General features: G+C 42.2%; 1 protein-coding gene across 1 annotated transcript in view; it reads left to right on the top strand.

The window, feature by feature from the left end:
* Window positions 1-1,704: 1,704 nt before the first annotated feature.
* The window catches only part of CPA6 (carboxypeptidase A6), a 313,869-nt gene continuing 295,519 nt past the window's right edge, over window positions 1,705-20,054 (top strand). Inside the window, exon 1 of the mRNA XM_047073812.1 lies at window positions 1,705-1,820. Within this exon, the coding sequence (XP_046929768.1) occupies window positions 1,705-1,820 (116 nt within the window). The remainder of the gene's footprint in view (window positions 1,821-20,054) is intronic.

The following is a 20,054-nucleotide window of genomic DNA, read 5'->3' as shown; positions in this document are numbered from 1 at the left end:
AAAGGGGTACCGTTCTACACTCAAGGAGAAGGCAGCCTCGAGAGAGAAGGAGGCAAATACTTAAATTCAATGTACTATACCCTACAGTAGAAAACATACAGGTATTAGGGGGTCACAGAGAAGAGATTAAACTAATCCTGGGGTAGTTAAGGAAGCCTTAGAGAATCATTTTAACTGAAAATCATTTCAGCTGTGTTATAAACCAAACTCCTATGAGTTTGGTTCAACTCCCCATGTAGAGACCATGGGGAAAGATTGGGTACTTTCTCTTCTAAACAGTGTTCTGGCTATAATATTAGAGGGTACAGAATCCTTGGCTATGACTCTTCAGGAAATTTGGAAAGTGTTTGAGTGAGTGTATAGAGAGACACTGATTCTCACTCTCTTCCAGAGTAGTACAGGGCCTTGGCATGGGGAATAACAGGAGTCACTCTAGATAACGCTGTTCTTATTTACTAGAGCAAAGTACATGCCCCCAGATGGGTTTTCTGGTATATATGGGTAGGAGCAAGTGGATAAAAAAAAGAAATGCCTTTTTCATCATCAAAGTTTTTTATTCCCCCCTAGTTTTGAGAGAGAGGAGAAAAAGCAGACCTCATTCTCAAGTACAGCTCTGCTCAAAATGTGGTGGAAACATCAGCAGCCTGAGCATCACCTGAAAGCTTTTTAGAAATGCAGAATCTCAGGCCCCAGGCCCAAACTACTGCATCAGAGGCTGCAGTTTAACAATCCACAGGTGATTTGATTTCTATGCCTGTTAAAGTTTGAGAAGCTCCGCTCTAGACCAGCGTGGTGGTTGAACACTGCAATCACCTGAGGAGGCTTTTAAATTACTGATTCCCCCCCCCGCCCGCAGGAGTTCTGATTTAAATGGTCTGGCTTCCTAAATGATTCCAAATGTGAGAGAAGGTAGTAAAGCACGTGGAAGCCTCCTGTTCCCTATAAGAACCTCTGAAATCGCAGCGGCTCTGGGTGCTGCTGACGGGGAGTGGGTAGGAAGAGCTTCCTGAAGCCCAGCGAAGCAGTTGCCCCTTCATGCAGGTAGGAGCCGGGACCAGGCTGTCTGTTCAGGTTCAGGGGCTGGACTTACCCTTTGGCACGAACTCGTTAGGGCTATTCACCAGGCACTTCAGTATGTGGAATCCATGTAGAAATTTGTTATGGTAGATCAAAACCTTAAGCCTGGAATGTTCTACGTATGCTTACGTGTTTAGCTCATCCTCAGGCAAATCATTTGCATTCAGAGGAGGGTCCTGCTCTGTGGAAGGTAATAGAAAGGGAAAAGTCCAAGAATAGCGAGCGGCCTAAAGCTGTCAAGCAAGAGACAAATAAAAAACCAGAGAGGAGTTACTCAAAGGATGCAGCACCCAGGGAACCCCAGCCATGAGTCAGCACAGGGGAGGCCCAGCCCCTTCTAGGGGAGCCTGACTGCGGATCAGGCTCAGCTGCTGGGCTGGGCAGTGCGTGCTGCTGTTTCTCGTCCCAAGACCAAGTCTTAATAGCAACTTCCCTTCCTCGGCTGCTTAGACTTTTTTCCCCCCTGTGGCTGGAAAGAAGTGTCACATTTTACTCTTAGCTCTCTCCCCCCACCCCCTCCCAGAGAGCATTTGCCCGTGGTGGGGGGGGGGGGGCGCGGCACTGTGAGTTCCCTCCAGCCTCGGGTGACTGCTGTAAGTAACTTTCAGCTCCTCTCCTTGTAACACCATGACGTTCCTCCGGAAGCCTAGGAGCCGGACAGCTGCTTTTCTGCCTCTCTCCCTGCTCTTTTTGAAGATTCTGCAACCAGGGCACAGCCACCTTTACAGCAACCGCTATGCTGGGTGAGTGGAGCGACTTTCATTCCCTATATGGCTTTTAGTTGGAGGAGGGGGCTGATTTGCTCCTGAACATGCCTCACTTTTCCCCCCACGTCTGTGGTCTCTGTGTGAATCTGTACACTTTCCTGGTCACCTAAAGTAAAATGTGCATGCAGCTCCCGGCTCTTGGGTTTAGCTCACTGAGAGAATGTGACGGTCCCAACTGTAGCTTTTCATACTTCTTATAGTGGGCCAGCCTGTGGCCCGCAGTTGAATGAGATTCTGTCCTTGGAGGAGCCACGGCCAGTATTTGCGGTGTTTGCCTTGGTTGATGCTCCGTGGGAAGGATGCTGTTGTTCCATGTGAACTATGACCTGAGAATGAAGACTTCTCCTTCAGAATTGTACACAGGAGTGGTTGAAACTCCATAGTGATTGAGAACGGTGTGTGAGGGTGTGTGAGTACTTGCTAACCTACGGAGTAGTTACTAGATCTTCAAATCTGAACAATGCAAATGAGCCAACTCAAAATAAGCAGAATAAAAGTAGCCAATCGTGAAGCTATCGTATTTTTCTCAAGGGAGAAACTTAAACGGGGAAAACAATGAGGTACCTCCCCACCCCCACACAGGTTAGGGTAGTTCATGTTTGCCTCTCATAAGGAGGCCCAGGGCTGCGTATAAAGCAGTGTGACTGTGCACCTTATTCTGAAGGCTTGCTGTGGAATATACGGCAAGCGCTTTGCTCCTATTTGCAGGGGGGTGGTTCTTCGGATCTGGAAGTTAGGGCATTGCTGCATTTTTAAAGCAGGAATGAACCTTCGATGGCTCATCTAGTTCAATTGCATTTTGCAGAGGAGGAAAACCAGGTCTTGGATCTTTTGACCCAATCCTTGAAGAACTACCAGTTGAGGAAAGTTTTTCACCTAGATGCGGAGTAGGACCAGGTAGTGCCTGGGATCTTAAGGCAAAGTTGTTTTTAACAGGAATGGTGTAAAGAAGAGTTCAGAAGTATGACCCTGAGAAAGCAAATGTTTCCCTTGCTCAAAGAATCTAAGCACTGCCTTCACTGTGTCTCCTGAATACAGTGCTTGCAGAGGAAACTTCAGAAAAGCTGTCCTCCATTTTAGGGGGTGCAGGCTGGGGGTGGAGGCATTGGCTGAGATAAGGGCTATAGATAACTCAATCCCCAGTTTTTACACCAGGGTGTTCCCGGGAGGCACAGAAAGGCATGAACATCTGAAGGCTGCTTTCCAGACTCCTAGACACATGGTACAGGCTTTACATTCTGTAATGTCCTTGCCCTTGGAGATCTGGGCAAGGGAACCATGTTTAATGACTGGTGGCGCAGGCCCAGCTGTAGAATTTACCGACTCTCCTGGCTGGCGTCAGACCAGGTGATAATCTATCTCTGGGCCCGTGTGACCTAGGATTGCTCCTCCATTCAGCTGTGGCCCTGTTCTTCATTATCTCAGTTATGTGGTGTTGACCAAGTTCCCGGACCTGCTTCAGCTGAGCAGGTGTGTGCACTTCCCTAAGTGCCGCTTAGAGGAAACGAGGCCAATAGTGGAGACTTGGCTTTAGGGTTTGCTACCACTGGAAACTTTCTGGAGGAAGCTGAACTACCTTGTCTGTTCTGCAGTGAAAGCCTCAATTGCCGTTTTCCCTTTGGCTGCTATGTAAGTTATTACCAAATGTCTGAAAGTTGGAGGAAAAAGCTGAAACACTCAAAACTGAAAGTAGCCTTGTCCATCACTGTGGAAGCCTAGAGTTGCTGTAAAACCAGGAGTGTCTCAGAACACTTCCATCAAAAATGGGTTTTAACTTTGCTTTATTCTCATTCTCTCCTTACCAAAGACAGAAATGCCACTTTGGTTTGGGATTATTTTGCTTTATTTACTCAGGAACTACTTTGTGCAAGTCTAGCTCTTTCGCAAATAAAAACCTGATGAGGGTGCATCTGGGTGGCCAGTCTGTTAAGAGTCTCTTGACCTTGGCTCCAGTCAGGGTCTCACTGTCATGAAATTGAGCCTCGCGTCCTGCTTGGATTCTCCCTCCCTCTCTCAATATTTTTTTTTTTTTAACACTAAAAACCTGATGGATGACCTGGTGCAATAGTTAAGCCCCTATGAGGAGCTCGAACTCCCAAATTGTGAGATCATGACCTGAGCTGAGATCAAGAGTCCAATGCTTAACCAACTGTGCTACCTAGGCACCCCTGGAGCAACCCTATTTCTTGGATGTTAGTAAATCATTTTTGTATGTCTTGGTTGAGTCTAATAAGCAATTATCATTTGTGGGACTCCCTACCTGAATAAAACAGAACACTCCAGGCAGACCAGCATGCTTCCTGAGTGCAGCTAATGAGCTCAGTCCTCTCTCTACATAAACTATTAACAGTTGTGTAATGCCAATTGTATAATGCTTAGTAAGTGGCAAATTGAATCATCTGGGGGTGGGGGAGGAATTAGACGAGGAAAACTTGACAAAAGTTAATACCTTTTTAGAGAGCTGAATTACATATTTACAAGAGAAATCTTAAATACATAGAAAAATGAAGCCAAGTACACAAAAATTTCAAATGGTATTGATGGATACTGTCAGAAGGCTTCAGGGATTACAAATCCATAGTCCAACATTTCTGTGTTTAACACCAGTCAGTGGGATTCCTACACAAGCAACACTGCCTTTTTTTTTTTTTTTTCCTTGCCATGAATTCCTGGAAGCAGACTTAATGGTTCTGTGATTATATCTGAAGCAAAAAAACAAGGATCTTCTGCATCACCTGAAATCTGTGTGCATGTGTGTGTATACTCTAAGGCCATGAAACAAATTCTGGAAGTGGTGTAAAATCAAAGTGGGTATGATTTTTAGAACTACAGTATCTTCTTCGTGCCAGTCAGTGAGCATAACGTTTGAAAGTCCAGAGGTTCAACTGCCTGGGTTTCCATTTGTGCTTTGCCACTGTTAGTAGCTCTGTTACCTGGGGGCGAGCTCCTTAACCTCTCTGACCCTCCATTTCCTTATCTGGGATAATGGAGATAATCCGAGAACCTTCCTCAAATTGTGAGGATTGAATGCAATAGGAGGTTATTGTATGGTTCTTGACACTAAGTTAACAGGGTGATAAAGTAGCTAATACTTCCCAATACTTGATATCAACTGTTTTAAAAATTTCTGAACCTCACGTAATTCTGGGTATCCCTCTTTTCCAGATAAGCTAAATGAGTTACAGACTGGGTAAAACCCAAGTTCAGAGCTAACTAACCCAAAGTCACTATACGAGCAGAGATCGGATTCTAACCCAGCTGGGTGTGACCTGACAAGCTCTATTTCACACTATCCCCTGTCTAGATACGGGGAAGGGGGGGAGGGAGAGGGAAAGAACTGCTCTTAAGGAAAACTGAAGGTTTAACCTTGTTTGGGGAACTGCTAGTTTCAGGATAAGGTGTGGATTATGTAGATAAAACTGAAGGTTTAGTTGTGGTTCTTATCTAGGGTGAGGAGTCACTGATGTCTACCTGCTTTTCTAATAAGGGATAGGAAATGGAAGGTGAAGGAATTTTAGGTGGTCACTACAAAGCACAGAAAGTAGCCATGGATGCGTGCCTTCATTCAAGTAATACCCTGTGCCAAGAACCGTGACCAACGGAGTCCATGCTGATGGTCTTCAGTTTAGTAAAGAAAATAGCCCCACACACCACCTTAGTAGACAATGTATAAATGTTGTATGGGATGATCAGACACTAAGTATTGAAGTAATCTCTGAACTGAGAAGGGAGGAATAGAAATCTCTTCCAGGCCTGGCCTATTTCTGGTCCCCCAGCCCTGCTATAGCTCAGCTGGGGAGGAGAGAGCATATGTCCTGCTGCCAAAATCTTGAACCCACTGGTATTGATCTGCCTGCCAAGACCTCACACACTCCTTCCTCATTCTGCCCTGCCCATTTTGAAGACACCTGTCTGTGTGGTTATTTCCCCTCTTAGGGGAGCAGCTTCAAGGACTAAGTATCTTTCCCATGACCATAGGTACATGTGTGTAGGACTGGTTCCAGCCCACTAGCCAGCTGATGCATTCTGCTTAGGGTCCATGCTATACCCACACACCCAGCCCCAACCCTGTTGTCCCCACTGCCACCCCCCACCCTAGTAACTTGTCAACTTCACTAGTCCTTCATGGACATAGGATCTGGAGACTGAAGACTTGAAGGAAATAAAGGGGTGGTAGTGGTTGTTTTAAAGCCATTTGGTCCTTGAAATGCTATAAGCAAGGAGGTTCCCAATTGGGATGTGACCTATTGAAAAGATAACTGAGAAATCCAGTGACTCAGTAGCATAGATTGAATTTCAGAGGCCTTGTATTTTCCACCTTACCTCTGTGGTTATTCCCCTAGGTGTCTCAACAGCAGCTTTTTATTCTTATCCCTGGATGGTGGCTTCATTTTAATGTCCTTAACTTCCAGAAACTTGGGGCTAGAGTTGGAGATCAAATTGATTGTGTGAATCTGAGTCCTCCTCTATGTTGGCAGTTAAAGCTCTTTTCAGGTAGGGTGGTCAGAAATCCTGATTTGCCCAAGACTGGCAATCTGCTGTTCTGGCCTGGTAATTGGCAATGCCCCATTTCAGTCTGAGCAGGGTCCTTATTCGGATGGTGAATCATGGGTTCAGCCTTCTTATTCACTATATTTGCCTTTTTAATGAGCTTTACTTCACGTCCTCAACTATTCAGAGAGCAAATTTAGCTCCTTCTATTCCTATAAAAAGTATCCTACTTGTCCTTGCCTCTCCTTTGCAACAGCTACCAGTTGTGTTTGGGATTTCCTTATCTCAGCCTAGATTAAGGTAGTTTTCTCCTGATCTACCTTTATCTAGTCCATTATCACACTGATGATCTTCCTAAAGTAAGACTGTGTTCCTCTCTTGGTCCAAGATCTGTGGCTCCCTGTTGCCAACTACATCAAATCTAGAATCCTTTGCCTGACCTTCAAGGCCTCTGTGTCGGACTCTCTGGTCCTCTTGTCTTGATTTCACTCTTCCTCAGCCTCGAGACTCCTCTATATCAGGTCAGAGAAATAGCTTCAGCATTGCTTCATCCTTAAAACAGGTAGGCTCCATTCATCATGAGGGCCTAAAGCAAGAATGAGCCATCTCAGATCATGAATGATAGTTTGAAATGTGTGTGATACAGATTTGGGGCATTAGGAATTAAGGATGTACAGTGGGTTTTAAGGCTGGTTTTGAACCTATTCTTCACAAGTCAGCATGTGGCCAATAAAATAGGTCTTCAGTATTCTCTGGAAGTTCCTTTGAGTTCTTGGCCCTTATAAACGGGAGAATAACTAGTTTTCCTTCTGCATTAGATCAAAGTGCAACTTGTAGGTGCTGGTTATCAGCTGTTTATACCCAAAGCTTTATTCCCTGCAGTCTCCTCTGTGTGTTGAGGCCTCTTGCTTTGCTTGCAATGCTGCAGGTCTCTATTCCTCTGACCTGAGCTCCCCATGGAGTACTGCCTGTCTGGGATCTGCATTCCCTCTGTCACTGAGCTAGTATAAAGAGAAGTGTTTTATGTGCTTCTGGACCACTTTCTCCTCGGAGCCCAATCGGATAATGGAGCCTTTATTGTATGGCACCCAGATACATTCTGGGTAATACCATTAAGCATAATCACTTCCACTCCCTGAAAAGCAAGGAAGGAGGTTACTATTTCAGAACTTCAGTCTATATTGTAAAAACTACATAAAGCATTAAATTTTTTGCCTGTGTAAATGGAACCACTGATCAGAAAATGTCTTGTGACTTGTTATGTTCATTATGAGCACTCAGATAACTGGTTTATAGGATTAGAATTTGCGTTGCCAAACATCCCTGCCCAATTTGCCTCTGGGCATCAGCTTCTTAGGATAAAGTAGAATGTAAACTATGAAGTTTTCAGGTAGCTCTGGGTAGTAAATTTCATAAATGATTTTACTAAAAGTTCAAGCAAACTTGTAAGTGGCTGTCTTCAGCAAAATTACTGTTTTTTTCTCCATGTACTTTGAAAATCATAAAATATTATGTTATTGAGGATACTGTTGAGTTGTAGGTTTCTTTTTCTATAACCCCAAATCTCGATGGTTTAAACAAAGTTTTTCTGTAGAAATCCATGCGGGTATAGTTGGTGGTACCAGAGAACTAGGCTCTCTGTCCTGTCTCTCTGCCATGCTCAACACTCCCAAGTGTGATTCAGTGAATCTTCTAGCTCTTGCAGTCCAGCCAGCAGGCCCATAGAAAGGGTCGGTCACTCTCCTTTAAGACCACAGTCCTTTAATGTCCCTCCCTACTGGCCACAGTTGATTAGAGGGCTTTGGCTGCATAGAAGACTATGAAATAATGGCTGAAGATGGAGAAGAGGGGTGTTGGGGAGAACACACTAGGAAATCAGCATCTCTCCATGGTCACCCTGATATTTAATAACTACCAACCCATTTTCCCTTCTACTTGGTTCTTCTAAAGTAGTGTATCCAGATGGGCTTCTATAATTCTGTACTTCACGTGGATTCGAAATGTGCATTTTTATTCTGTAAATGGTTTTGAAGTCAGTGTCAGAACTGAAAGAGACTACAAAATAAGAGCTCAGTCCCCTTACTGAATATGTGAAGAAGCCCAGCTTCAAAATAAGATTTGCAGAGCTGGGCGGGACTTGTAGCATTCCTAACTGTTAAACAGTTTGGTGAATCCAGAAATCTTAGTCTTCCCTATTCCCTAGGGTTATTGAGGATGAAGTAAAGGGATTTGGCAAGGCTGGGAAGTGCTTAATGAGGGAGGATTTCATTTCATTTCCATAAATATTTGTAGTGTATCTGGCCCTCTGCTCATCTGGGACTACAGATAAAAGAGCGGTTCATGTGCACGGCATAATGAGTAACTTGGGCAAGTAAACAATTCAACTCTGGCATCACTGTGCCCACAGACAAAACTCTGTGCTGACCAAGTACAGGAGAGGGTCACTTAATCTAGGACAAAGAGTGGAGAAAGTCAAAAAGGCTCTTGGGCTGTGAGAGGAGTTGTTAAAAGATAAGAATCTGGAATCAAAGTGAATTATTAAATATGCAAGATATTTTACATTTTTCTTTTGAATGATTGGGAGTCCAAGGACCTGGCTCTCCTCTCAGTCATAAAGAACAAATAGAAATTAGGTTAAGGCTTTCGGGGCACTGAGAATATATTTCCTGTGCAAAGAACTACAGGTGAGCATTCAGTCCAAGTCTAGAAAATCAGAGTAATTAAGTATGACCAAAATGCCACTTCTCTGGGAGTGAGGAGAGGTGAGGTAAGCCTTCAAGGTCATGAAACCCTTTGTCCCATAATATGGAGTTCTGGTTTCTCCCAAAGATGACAGGGTGCTAATCAAGAATTTTACAAAGGAAATTTAGAGGACTTTTTTTCTTCCTCCTGAAGAAAGCTCCCTCTGCCATCATTGAGAAGGGAAGACTTGAAAGCTAAAGATTTGGAGCCAAAAGAATGGATATCATAGTGACCACAGCAATACGTGGCAGAGCCTGGCTTCTGGAAGTAATAAAAGGAAAGGAGGGAACCAATTAAATAATTACATAGTTTTCACAATTGGGTAACTAAAGGGGATAAGCAGAAATAGTGTAAAATGATCCTTATGATTGGGTAACAGAACTGAGCTCTTTGCAGAGAAGGTAAGTACTTCAGCTCTGTAGTTTGAGGTAACTATAAAGTGCCCAACTGAATAGATGGCTCTGAAGCCCAAGAGCTCTCTAGGCTGTGGAATATATGCCAGTAACTTATGTATAAGTATAATTTCTTAACCACAAGTGTATAATGGAACATCTAGGAAGCACTCATTACATGAAGAACAAAGTGCCAAAACCAAGATGGAACCGGGTAGTGGGGTTGAGGGGTGGGACAGCCAGTCAGAGAAACAAAATAGAAAGGCCAATAAAGAAACCCAGGGAAATATTCTAGAAAGGTGAGGCCAGTCACATTTAATACAGTAAAGCAGTATCCATTGGCTTGGCCATTAAAGACCTCAAATCGTGTTCTCCTTAGAGGTGCTCTTGGTGGAATGAATGGTGAGGGAAATCCAGAGCATGATAAGTTAAACAAATGGTATGTGAGAAAATCAGGGAGTGTAGACTGTAATTTCAAGAAACCTCTCCATGAAGTGGGAAGTGGGAGTAGAGAGTTGAGAACTAGTGGAACGGGTTTTGTTCCTGCTTTTACTAAAGGTAGGGGAGTATGTCCATGTTTTATGTCAGGTGGTAGGAATGAGAAGAGAAACACTATATATAAGAAATGGAGTTGGGTCTCCTCTACACAGGGTTAGCTGGCTTCTTTCCTTTTTTTTTTTTTTAAAGTCCTGGTCCTATGGAGACTTAAATGACCTGATGAAAGATTGTTTTTTTTTAAATTTAAATTTTATAGTGCAGAGCATTCCCATACACCCTTTACCCAGTGTCCTCTGTTAACATTTTACAAAATGAAGTACTTTGTAAATTGGGATATAACCTAGGGTATTAATTGTCTACTACTAGTTGCAAAGGCTCTCATGTAGGTAACCAGTTATAAAATTGATTCATCTTCTTGGGACTGAAAGATCTGTGACAATGTCTCTGTGTCATCTTAGCCAAAAAATGGGGCTCCTTTCTCCCTCTTCCTGTCAGTTACCTAAGGATTGGAGGTCCTCTTCCATCGTTTCAGTCCTTCCATCCTTCCTCCTCACCCCACTATGCTTAGCAAGTACCAGCGATACCAATGATGCCTTATTCCTTATCCCCAAGGAGGGTTAGAAGTATTCAAAGTAGACTGAGCAGCAGGGTCTGTTTCTTGAGGGCTGAGCTTTTAGTCCAATGATGTGAATGGATCATGAAAATGTGACTGTTATCAGGTGGACCACCCTCTTCCTACTCTTTCTGGACCTTTAACATACACATTGTATTTTGTTTTTCTGTTTGTTTCAAGTTTATCTTTCTAAAGACCCAGATGGCGTGAGTGGGGGAAGGACAGAGAGGGAGGAGAGAATCCCAACATGGGGCTCAAACTCTCAAAACTGCGATATCATGACTTGAGTGAAACTGAGTCAGATGCTTAAGCAACTGAGCCACCCAGGTGGTTTTTGTATTTTTATAGAAGGCACTTCAGCCTTCTATTGCCAACTGCTAAATGATAGAATGTGTGGTACCATAGAAGTTTCCTCAGCAGGTGCTTATTTTTGCACTTCACCTGTGACCACTTGTACTCGTGACCTCATTTGCCATGTTTTCACATCCCCTATCTACCTTCTAGATTTTCTTATCTAATTCATGAATCCTCTAAATGTCTAAGTTCCCACTTGAGATTTTTGTGAATGTAATGAAGACACAGTTTGTAGTATGATAGGCTGTAATAAGACCCTAACCATATCAGTCCTTTTTTCCATGGAAGGTACGTGTGGATGATATTGCAATTTACTTGGCATCAAAATTACTAAACATATGGAAGTTTAGAGGCATTTGGGACAAGCCTGTGTAGCAAGATGTTTGGAGTAAGAAACTTGCTGAAAAAATTTATTCTATGCCCTTGACTTACAGGACAGAAAAGCAGGACACGGGGAACTGGACTCCCCCGTGTGAATTTTCAGGTCTCTGTGTGTCAGTAAAAGGGGAATGACTGCAAATGACAAGTAGAAAATCATCTTAATGGACCATTGGATAGAAAAACTACTTCTGCGTTTCAGAGAAATACAGCCTGCCTGGCTTCCTTTGCCTAAAATGAGGGTGTTCATCCCCTCAGAACTTAATTTGCCTTCATAATCGTTCTTGTAAAACCTCCCCAGTTACTTCAAGCCCTTACTCTACTTCACCTCCCTTCCTCCCATCCCGGACCCCAAACCTTTTGCTAATAAAAGCAAAGATGCATAGCATTACTGATGAGATGGAGGTGATGTGGTGTACAGCCTGAGTTCTCTCAGCTTCCATCCTCTCTAACTCAAACCACGTAGGTCCCTGTCCCACCTCTTTCAAGACCATTTCTGTTATTCAGTCAACACTGTTTTTTCAAAGTATAGTTGACAGTGCCATTAACTTCAGGTGTACAACATCGTGATTTGGCAAGTTGACACCTTACGCTCTGCTCTTCAGAGCAAGTGTAGCTACCATCTGTCGCTGTACAATGCTGTTACAATATCATGAACTATTTCCCTATGCTGTGCGCGTCATCCCAGTGACTTCTTTATTCCATACCAGAAGCCTCCAGAAGCCTTGCCCTTTCACTCATCATGCCCATCCCCCACCCTCTCCCCTCTGGCCATCATCAGTGTGTCCTCTGTATCTGAATCTGTTTCTGTTCTGTTTTTTAGATTCCAATGCATAAGTGAAATCAGTTTTTTTCCTCTAACTTCTTTCACTTAGCATAATAACCTTTAGGGCCATCCATGTTGTTGTGAATGGCAGGATTTCCTCCATTCTTTTGACAAGTATTCTTGTGTGTGTGTGTGTACACACATCTTCATCTATTGCACAATGGGGTTGTTTCCATATCTGGTCTATTGTGAATGTTGTAATAAGTACAGGGGTACATCTATCTCCTTAATATATCCTTTTCTTTGAGTACATCTCTAGAAGAATTACTAGGTCATACGGTATTTCTATTTTCTGAGAACCCTCCATAGTTTCTGAAAACTATGGTGCATAGCTGTTCCAGTGTACATTCCCACCAATAGCACATGAGGGTTCCCTTTTCTCCACATTCACACCAACACTTGTTACATCTTTTTGATTTTTAGCCATCCTGATAAGTGTGGGGTGAGCTCTCAATGTGACTTTTGATCTGCATTTCCCTGATTAGTCATGTTGAGCATCTTATGTGTCTGTTGGCTACCTATAGGTGATCTTTGGAGAACTGTATATCTACGTTCTCTGCCTATTTTTAATCAGATGATTCTGGGATAATACCAGCACCAAGTGGGCATGGTTGCAACTGAGCTATTGATGGTTAGTACCTTTTTTTTTTTCTGCTCCTCCCCTTCAAATAACCCTCTCTTTCCTTTTTCTTTATCTCCAGAGATGACCCAGATTATCCTGGGATTCTGTGGAGTTGTATTCTCAACGGGTTACTATCTAAAATACATAATGGGAGAGATCACATGCATTCCCCCATTCAGTAGGTTGCCTTCTCATGTTGATGGTTTCCTTTGCTGTGCTAAGCATTACATTTTGGTGTAGTCCTGATAGTTTTTGCTCCTGTTTCCCTTGTCTAAGACTGATCTAGAAAAATACTGCTAAGGCTGACGTCAAAGAAATTACTGCCTAGGTTTTCTTCTAAGATTTTTATGGTTTTCAGGTCTCACATTTAGGCCCTCAATCTATTTTTTTGAGGGTGTGTGTGTGTGTGTGGAAGTGGTCCATTTCATTCTTTGTTAAATAGCTGACCAGATTTCCCAGCACCATTTGCTGAAGAGACCATCTTTTTCCCCATTGTATATTCTTTCCTCCTTTTGTCTGTAGACCACGTAAGTGTGGGTTTTTCTGCGTTCTCTACTGTTGTGTTGCTCTTGTCCATTTTTGCCCTAGTACCGTACGGTTTTGACTACTATAGTTTTGTAGTAGATCTTGAAATCTGATCTTGTGTATCTCCAGTTTTGTGTCCCTTGCCCCCCTCCCTGCCCAAGATTGCTTTGGCTATTTGGGTCTTCTGTGGTTCCATGTAAACTCTAGTATTCTAGCTCTGTTTAAAAAAAAAAAGCTGATAGGGATTGCACTGAATCCATAGATTGCTTTGGGTAGTATGGACACTTTTTAACAACAATTTTCCAATTCATGAGCATGGAATATGTCTTTATTTCTTCAGTGTTGGTTTTTAGAGGACAGGTGTTTTACCTCCTGGACTAAATTTATTCCTCGGGGTTTTGTTTGATACTAGTCAACACTATCTGCCTACCATGTGCCCAGTACTATTTTAAAACCTAAGAACACAGAAATTTAGGTGCTGGGAATGACAGCACTGCTTTAGGCACTAGTGAATAAATCCCTCCTGGACTTACATTCTAATTGGATGACAAAAAATTAAACCATAGTGCTAAGATAAAGATTATGAAGATAAAGCATAGATCAGGGATAAAGAATGTCAGGAGAAAAGAATAAAAGGAGACCAGGAGCCATGTGAATATCTGAGGATAGAAATTTCCAGGCAGAGGAAATAGCAAATAGAAATGGCAAATAGCCTGTTTGCCATATATCCTTTGACATTGGTCCTCAGACAAGCAGCATCAGTATCATCTGGGAACTTCTTAGAAATGCAGATTTTCATGTCACCCACTAATCCCCTCCCCCAACTCCCCGTGAGGAAACTCCTGGGGTGGGGGCACCTGGGTGGCTCAGTCAGTTAAGCTTCTGACTTCGGCTCAGGTCATGATCTCACAGCTCTTGGGTTCAAGCCCTGCTTCAGGCTCTGTGCTGACCGCGCAGAGCCTGGAGTCTGCTTCAGAATCTGCCCCACATTAAAACAAAAACAGAACTTCTGGGGTGGATCTAGCAATATGGGCTTTAACATATTGTAAGCGTAATGTTTGAGAACCCCTGTGGGAAACAAGCACCAAGTGGGCATGGCTGCAACTGAGCTGATGGTAGTAGTTACTCTTTTTTTTTTTTTCCCCTGCCCCTCCCCTTCAAATAACTCTTTCCTTTTTCTTTATACTGTAAAACCTTTCACAATCCCTTCCACCTCTTCCTCTGTGCCCTTGTCTCTGACACACAATTCTGGGTAATCCCTCCTTTTCCCTCCCTCTGGAGCGTGCCTGCCTTTCATGAGCCAGTTCAAACACTACTCCTCAGACAGGGGTTCCTTGATCCCACCAATCAGCTGTGATTGCTCCCCCTCAGTGATCCCATAGTACTTGATCTGTCCTTGAGTGCAATCACCAACAGACTGCTGGGTATTAGTAGATTTTGGTGGGTGTCGTATCTTTCCTTTTCAAGGAAGAAAATTGTTGTACAAGCAAGTTGAAAATAAGGTGCTAGATTTCCTTTGTATTCTACCAGTCTCTAAATAGTATTTGGCATGTTCAGTAGAAGTTTAGGTGAACGGAAGGGGGTAGGAAAGGATTGGGGAAGGCAGGCAAGGAAGGAAACTAATAAATTTAGGAATTCAACTGCTGACATTTGCAGGCAGTTCTGCCAGACCAGATTTCATAATGATAAAGACAGTAGTGAGAAATAGAAACCATTTGCCCCCTCAGGGCTGCGGGGGGCGGGCGGGGGTGGGGGGGAATGTGGGGATCTGGAGAGCTGCCACTTCTATGTACCTTTGTGTGATATTCCCCACTCTCCTGTCCTTGTCTCCCTGTTCCATGCATTTCAGGTATCACTCAAATGGTTACCCAATTTCGGTCACAGATACTTTGCTTCTCAGCCTCTTAAAATTTGTTTTGAACAGCATTGAATTTTAGGGAGATGTGAGGCCAAGCTGCTATTTCCTGTATAGTTGCCAGAATGGGCACCAGCTGGTCAACTCTTGTTAGCCATTGCCATTTTACCAAATTTAGAGAAGTAATCCTTGACTTTGTCATTTTATTCTCTAAGGAAAACCTGTGAACTCCTTTAAGATTACACAGGACTTCTAAGTCCTCAATTCATGTTGAGTTTAACCTCTTGAGTCTTTGAATAATTTTTGTGAACCAAAGGCCTTCCAATTTATCTCCGATTTTATGGTCCATGTATTTCCTTTTAGCTCCTCTTTGTCTAACTGCAGTAACAATGTAAGTTTGCAGTTCCTATACTGTTACCCCGTTCAGATCTCCATATAAATTCTAAGCACCACAAAAACCAAATGGCCCTGGAGAATACAGGTAGGCTTCCTTTAAAATAAGTCTAACAATTGGGGCGCCTGGGTGGCTCAGTCCGTTGAACGTCTGACTTGGGCTCAGGTCATGATCTCGCAGTTCGTGAGTTTGAGCCCTGCATCGGGCTCTGTGCTGACAGCTCAGAGTCTGGAGCCTGCTTCAGACTTTGCGTCTCCCTCTCTCTCTGCCCCCTTCCTGCTCATGCTCACGCTCATGCTCATGCTCTCAAAAGTGAATAAACACTAAAATTTTTTTTGTTAATCTAACAATGAAAATTTGAACAGACAGAATTGATCAGAGTGCCATGTGGTTCAAAGTGTCCTCAAATTTACAGCATTTCTTAAGTGGAGTTCAGCATGCTTCCCATGGCAGTATTCAAGTTTTAGTAAAATCTGAATGTCTAGCTAGAAATTGTGAGGAAATTGGTCTCTCTGAGGATTTGTATCTGTCAAAGTCTGACTTGAGCTAAGGAGTTGTGGAAGAAGGAGATAAGGACCAACTGAGAAATGGTAAGAAGGTCCCAAAGTTGGAGAATTACTTTCCAGTTGTGAAAATGGTTTCTCTAGAAAACATGACCTGCCAAATGACTTGCCATCATCTTGGCCTTTGTCGCCTCCGTGTGTGTATGTGAAAAGGCATTTGTTTTTGTCCTTTAATGAAACTTCTCTATAGAACATCTAACTACAGGATGAATAGCTTACCATGGGCCCAGCAACTGGTAGGTTGGTTCTTTCTGGAAAAGGCCTCTTTATGAGGAAAAAAAAGTTAAATGCTAAAATGGAATTACCAATTCAACCAACTCCCCCCCCATTAAGTATTTCTAAACCAGTGTAAAGATGCAAAACCAATATAATGGCCCAGTCTCATTTCTGTAACAGTAAGATTGCTATAAATAAAAAGAATGACTTGAAAATACTTAAAGGCTTTTATATTTAACACATGCCACTTATTTATAGGTTATTCAGATTCTGGTAAATGCATTGCATCGTTAAGTATTACTCCTAATATTCTTCTCATAGTACAATGGAAATCAGTTCATTTCACCCCACCTAAAAATACCGGTTAACTTCAAAAAATAAAAACAAAAGTGGGGCCCATGACAATCATGCACCCTAAGTGGTAAGACGTGTAAACTCTCCTTACCTGCTATCACTATGAAGGATAACATAGTCCTTAGTTTTTCAAATGGTAATTGGTATCTCCCAAACTTTGTGGAGCACCTTACATTCTTAACCAATTGGTTTTAATTAGGCTGAGAAGCTTACAGTGGTGCCCATTTAAACCTTTGACTAAGGCTTGCATACCTGCCTTTTTTTTTTTTTTTTGCCTTTAATAGAGACAAATAATTGTTTTCTTCCGTGGTGTGTATTTTCCAGAATATCCCTTAACTTTATCCAGAGGTCTCAGAATGCTCTCCAGTCGTACTTCTCACTTTGCACTGTAATTGTCTGTTACTTTTTTTTTTTTTCTTCCCGAGTAACCTATTCTTTGGGAATAAAGAACCTCTTAAGTTTGATCTCTACACAAACTGCCAATACCTGTAAGTTTTATTGTTACTTTTCTACCCACTGAAGTTGAACCACACTAAGGTACCAATATCCGTCTATCTGAAACAATTTCATATGGTTTAACCTAGTATAAGCTTTAAGTGAGAACTTTTTTTCTTGCTGTGGAAATACTAGCAGTTTACATGCAGTTTTTCCATTGAAATACCGAGAATTCATCAAGTTTAGTGTATTGCCAGAGCTTCTCAAACTTTGAGCAGATGAATCCCCAGGGGATCTTGTTAACATGCAGACTTGGCTTCAGGAAGACTGGGGTAAGGCCTGAGATTCTGCATTCCTAACAAGCTCCCAGGTGGGGTCCATGCTGTGGTTCATGGACCATGCTTAGAATAGCATGTTCTGGACTACAGTATGAGGAGTTGACATGTAAATTCTAGATCTGCTATTAGCTATCTGACTTGGTCACTTAATTTTTCTGGGCCTTTCTGTAACATGCAGAGATTCAGTTAAATGGTCTATTCCTTTCAAGTCCAAGGATCTGCTCAGATCCTATTTAAGTGACTAGAGTATACAGCATAAAGGTTAGCCACCAGCTCAGTCCTCAGCCTGGGGTTAAGCATCCCAGCTTTTCCACTTACTGTGTAACCTTAGAGAGTTACCTAATCTCTGTGCCTCATTTTCCTCATCTGTAAGATTGAACTAACATTAAATTTATATGTGGAGTGTTTAGGACCGAGCCTAACACATAAACATAAGCTATTTTCAACACTAATATATCCTCTGTAGTGTCATTTCTAACAAGCTTTCCTAAGGGAATAGCCTGAAATGTGAGCAAATACTTAAAGTGTATGGAAAGAGGTTTATCACCAATTTCATCAAAACCTAGGAAGCTACATATATTTTCAACAATATGAAAAGGGTTACTTACAGTACATATTATGGAATGTGCCTATTATAAGGGTTCAAGATACAAATTGAAATGTTGAGAAAACAGGATATAGAACTGTTTTAACAGGTCAAGTTGAGGATTTCTTATTATCTGGTTAACTGGGGGGAAATGCCCTAAAATATTAAGTGATTGTTATGACCCAAGTAACAGTGTTACAGGTGACTTTTTTCTTCCTATATTTATGAATTCTATATGAAGTACAAACAACTTACATTCAGCAAAAAACTAATCTTTAACATGTGTAAATCTCCCCATCCCGCAACAATATAGTAAGGATTTCAGCTTCTGTTATGCCAAAACCGTTCCAGAAGCATTACAAATAAAAATCAGAAGTCACTTAACACAGCACTCAGTGCCAAACTAATGACTGAAAAGAAAAACCGACATGCTCATTTTTTAAGTTCTGAGCAAAAATGAGATGGTTGGGTATTGAAGCATTAAATGGTCAAAGCGGCTGTCTTGCTGAGTGTCCCAGACACCGGGGAAACTGGAAAACACAGGGGCAGGACTTGAGACTTTGCAGTTTAGAATAATGTCGGAAACAACCAGCATCGTACGTGTGTTTAAGTAGACTTTCAAATAGAAATTCGGTGGTCTCCATACCACACTGATTCAATTTGTGTTTAGGTTTTCATTTAGAAGGTAACATAATGGGTCAGGAAAAACACATTTGAAATGACTGGAGGGAAAATCCATTATGCTTTTTAGATCTATTCCTTATATGTATTTTTTTCCCAGACAGAGCTAGCCCATTCATATCTTGAGAAACTCAGGAAAAATACTTACTAGTAGTCGTCTTAGCCATCAGTTTCTCTTTAAAGCTGCCATGATCACAACTGGAACCTAGTCTAGGTTGAATGTCTTCTGATTTGCCAAAGAAGATTGGGGGCTATTTCATCTTGTCTCTGTAGGACATGGATTGAGAAGAAAGTTTGCATAAATTTTTCTATGCCACTGTCAGACAAAATTCCTCATCCTTAATTCATACTTGACTTTTCAGTACTTTGCGCTTCTCATGTTGTGAGTAGACCTCCTCTGATTTATGGATGTTTGATTCTCTCCCTTCCCAGTAATCTCAACCTGAAAACTAGAAGAAAAAGAACGTCTGAATAAAAACTACTTTTCAATCACTGGCAAATCATTTTTCTTTGCCTGTCACTCCTGCATTCTAGAACCTTGATTAAAGGGATTTCTGCCTTTTAAAACCCAGGCGTTTTCTTAAAGAAAATTGGAAAGATTAGCTTTGCAGCTAACTTTGTGACTGATTGCAGTGTAACTCTGGGTAACAAATTGTCATACAGAAAAAAATGGTCTAACACCTATCAACACTTTCTCATTCTTTAACTTCTGTGTATGTTTTATAATGTAGTGGTATTAAAGACATGTAGGTAAGTTAAGCACAGTAACTTGCCTTGTCTGTGGAAGTATGTTCCAAGACCTTCATTGGAGCCCTGAAACTGCAGATCGTACTGAACCCTTCATATACTAGACCTATTTTCCTGTACATAAATACCTATGATAAAGGTAAACTTCCAAATTAAGTACAATAAGAAGAAAACTGAATTGTAATACCTACACTGTAATAAAAGATGAATGATGGGGCGCCTGGGTGGCGCAGTCGGTTAAGCGTCCGACTTCAGCCAGGTCGCGATCTCGCGGTCCGTGAGTTCGAGCCCCGCGTCGGGCTCTGGGCTGATGGCTCAGAGCCTGGAGCCTGTTTCCGATTCTGTGTCTCCCTCTCTCTCTGCCCCTCCCCCGTTCATGCTCTGTCTCTCTCTGTCCCAAAAATAAATAAATGTTGAAAAAAAAAAAAATTAAAAAAAAAAAAAAAGATGAATGCAGTCCCTCTCTAAACACTGTAATCACCCTTCTTGTGACCGGAGACCAACTGTCTCTGAGATAATTTGAAGTGGGGTCAATGACCCTGGGCATTGTGAAGTCACTATGAACACTACTGACCATTTTGAGGATTTGTCAGGATTATC

The sequence above is a fragment of the Lynx rufus genome, unplaced genomic scaffold, assembly GCF_022079265.1.
Source record: "Lynx rufus isolate CCGP_SWC_20201006 ecotype Redwood Valley unplaced genomic scaffold, mLynRuf1.p SCAF_12, whole genome shotgun sequence".
Taxonomy (NCBI): domain Eukaryota; kingdom Metazoa; phylum Chordata; class Mammalia; order Carnivora; family Felidae; genus Lynx; species Lynx rufus.
Note: the sequence above shows the minus strand (reverse complement) of the source record. Positions and strands in the feature narration are given on the sequence as shown.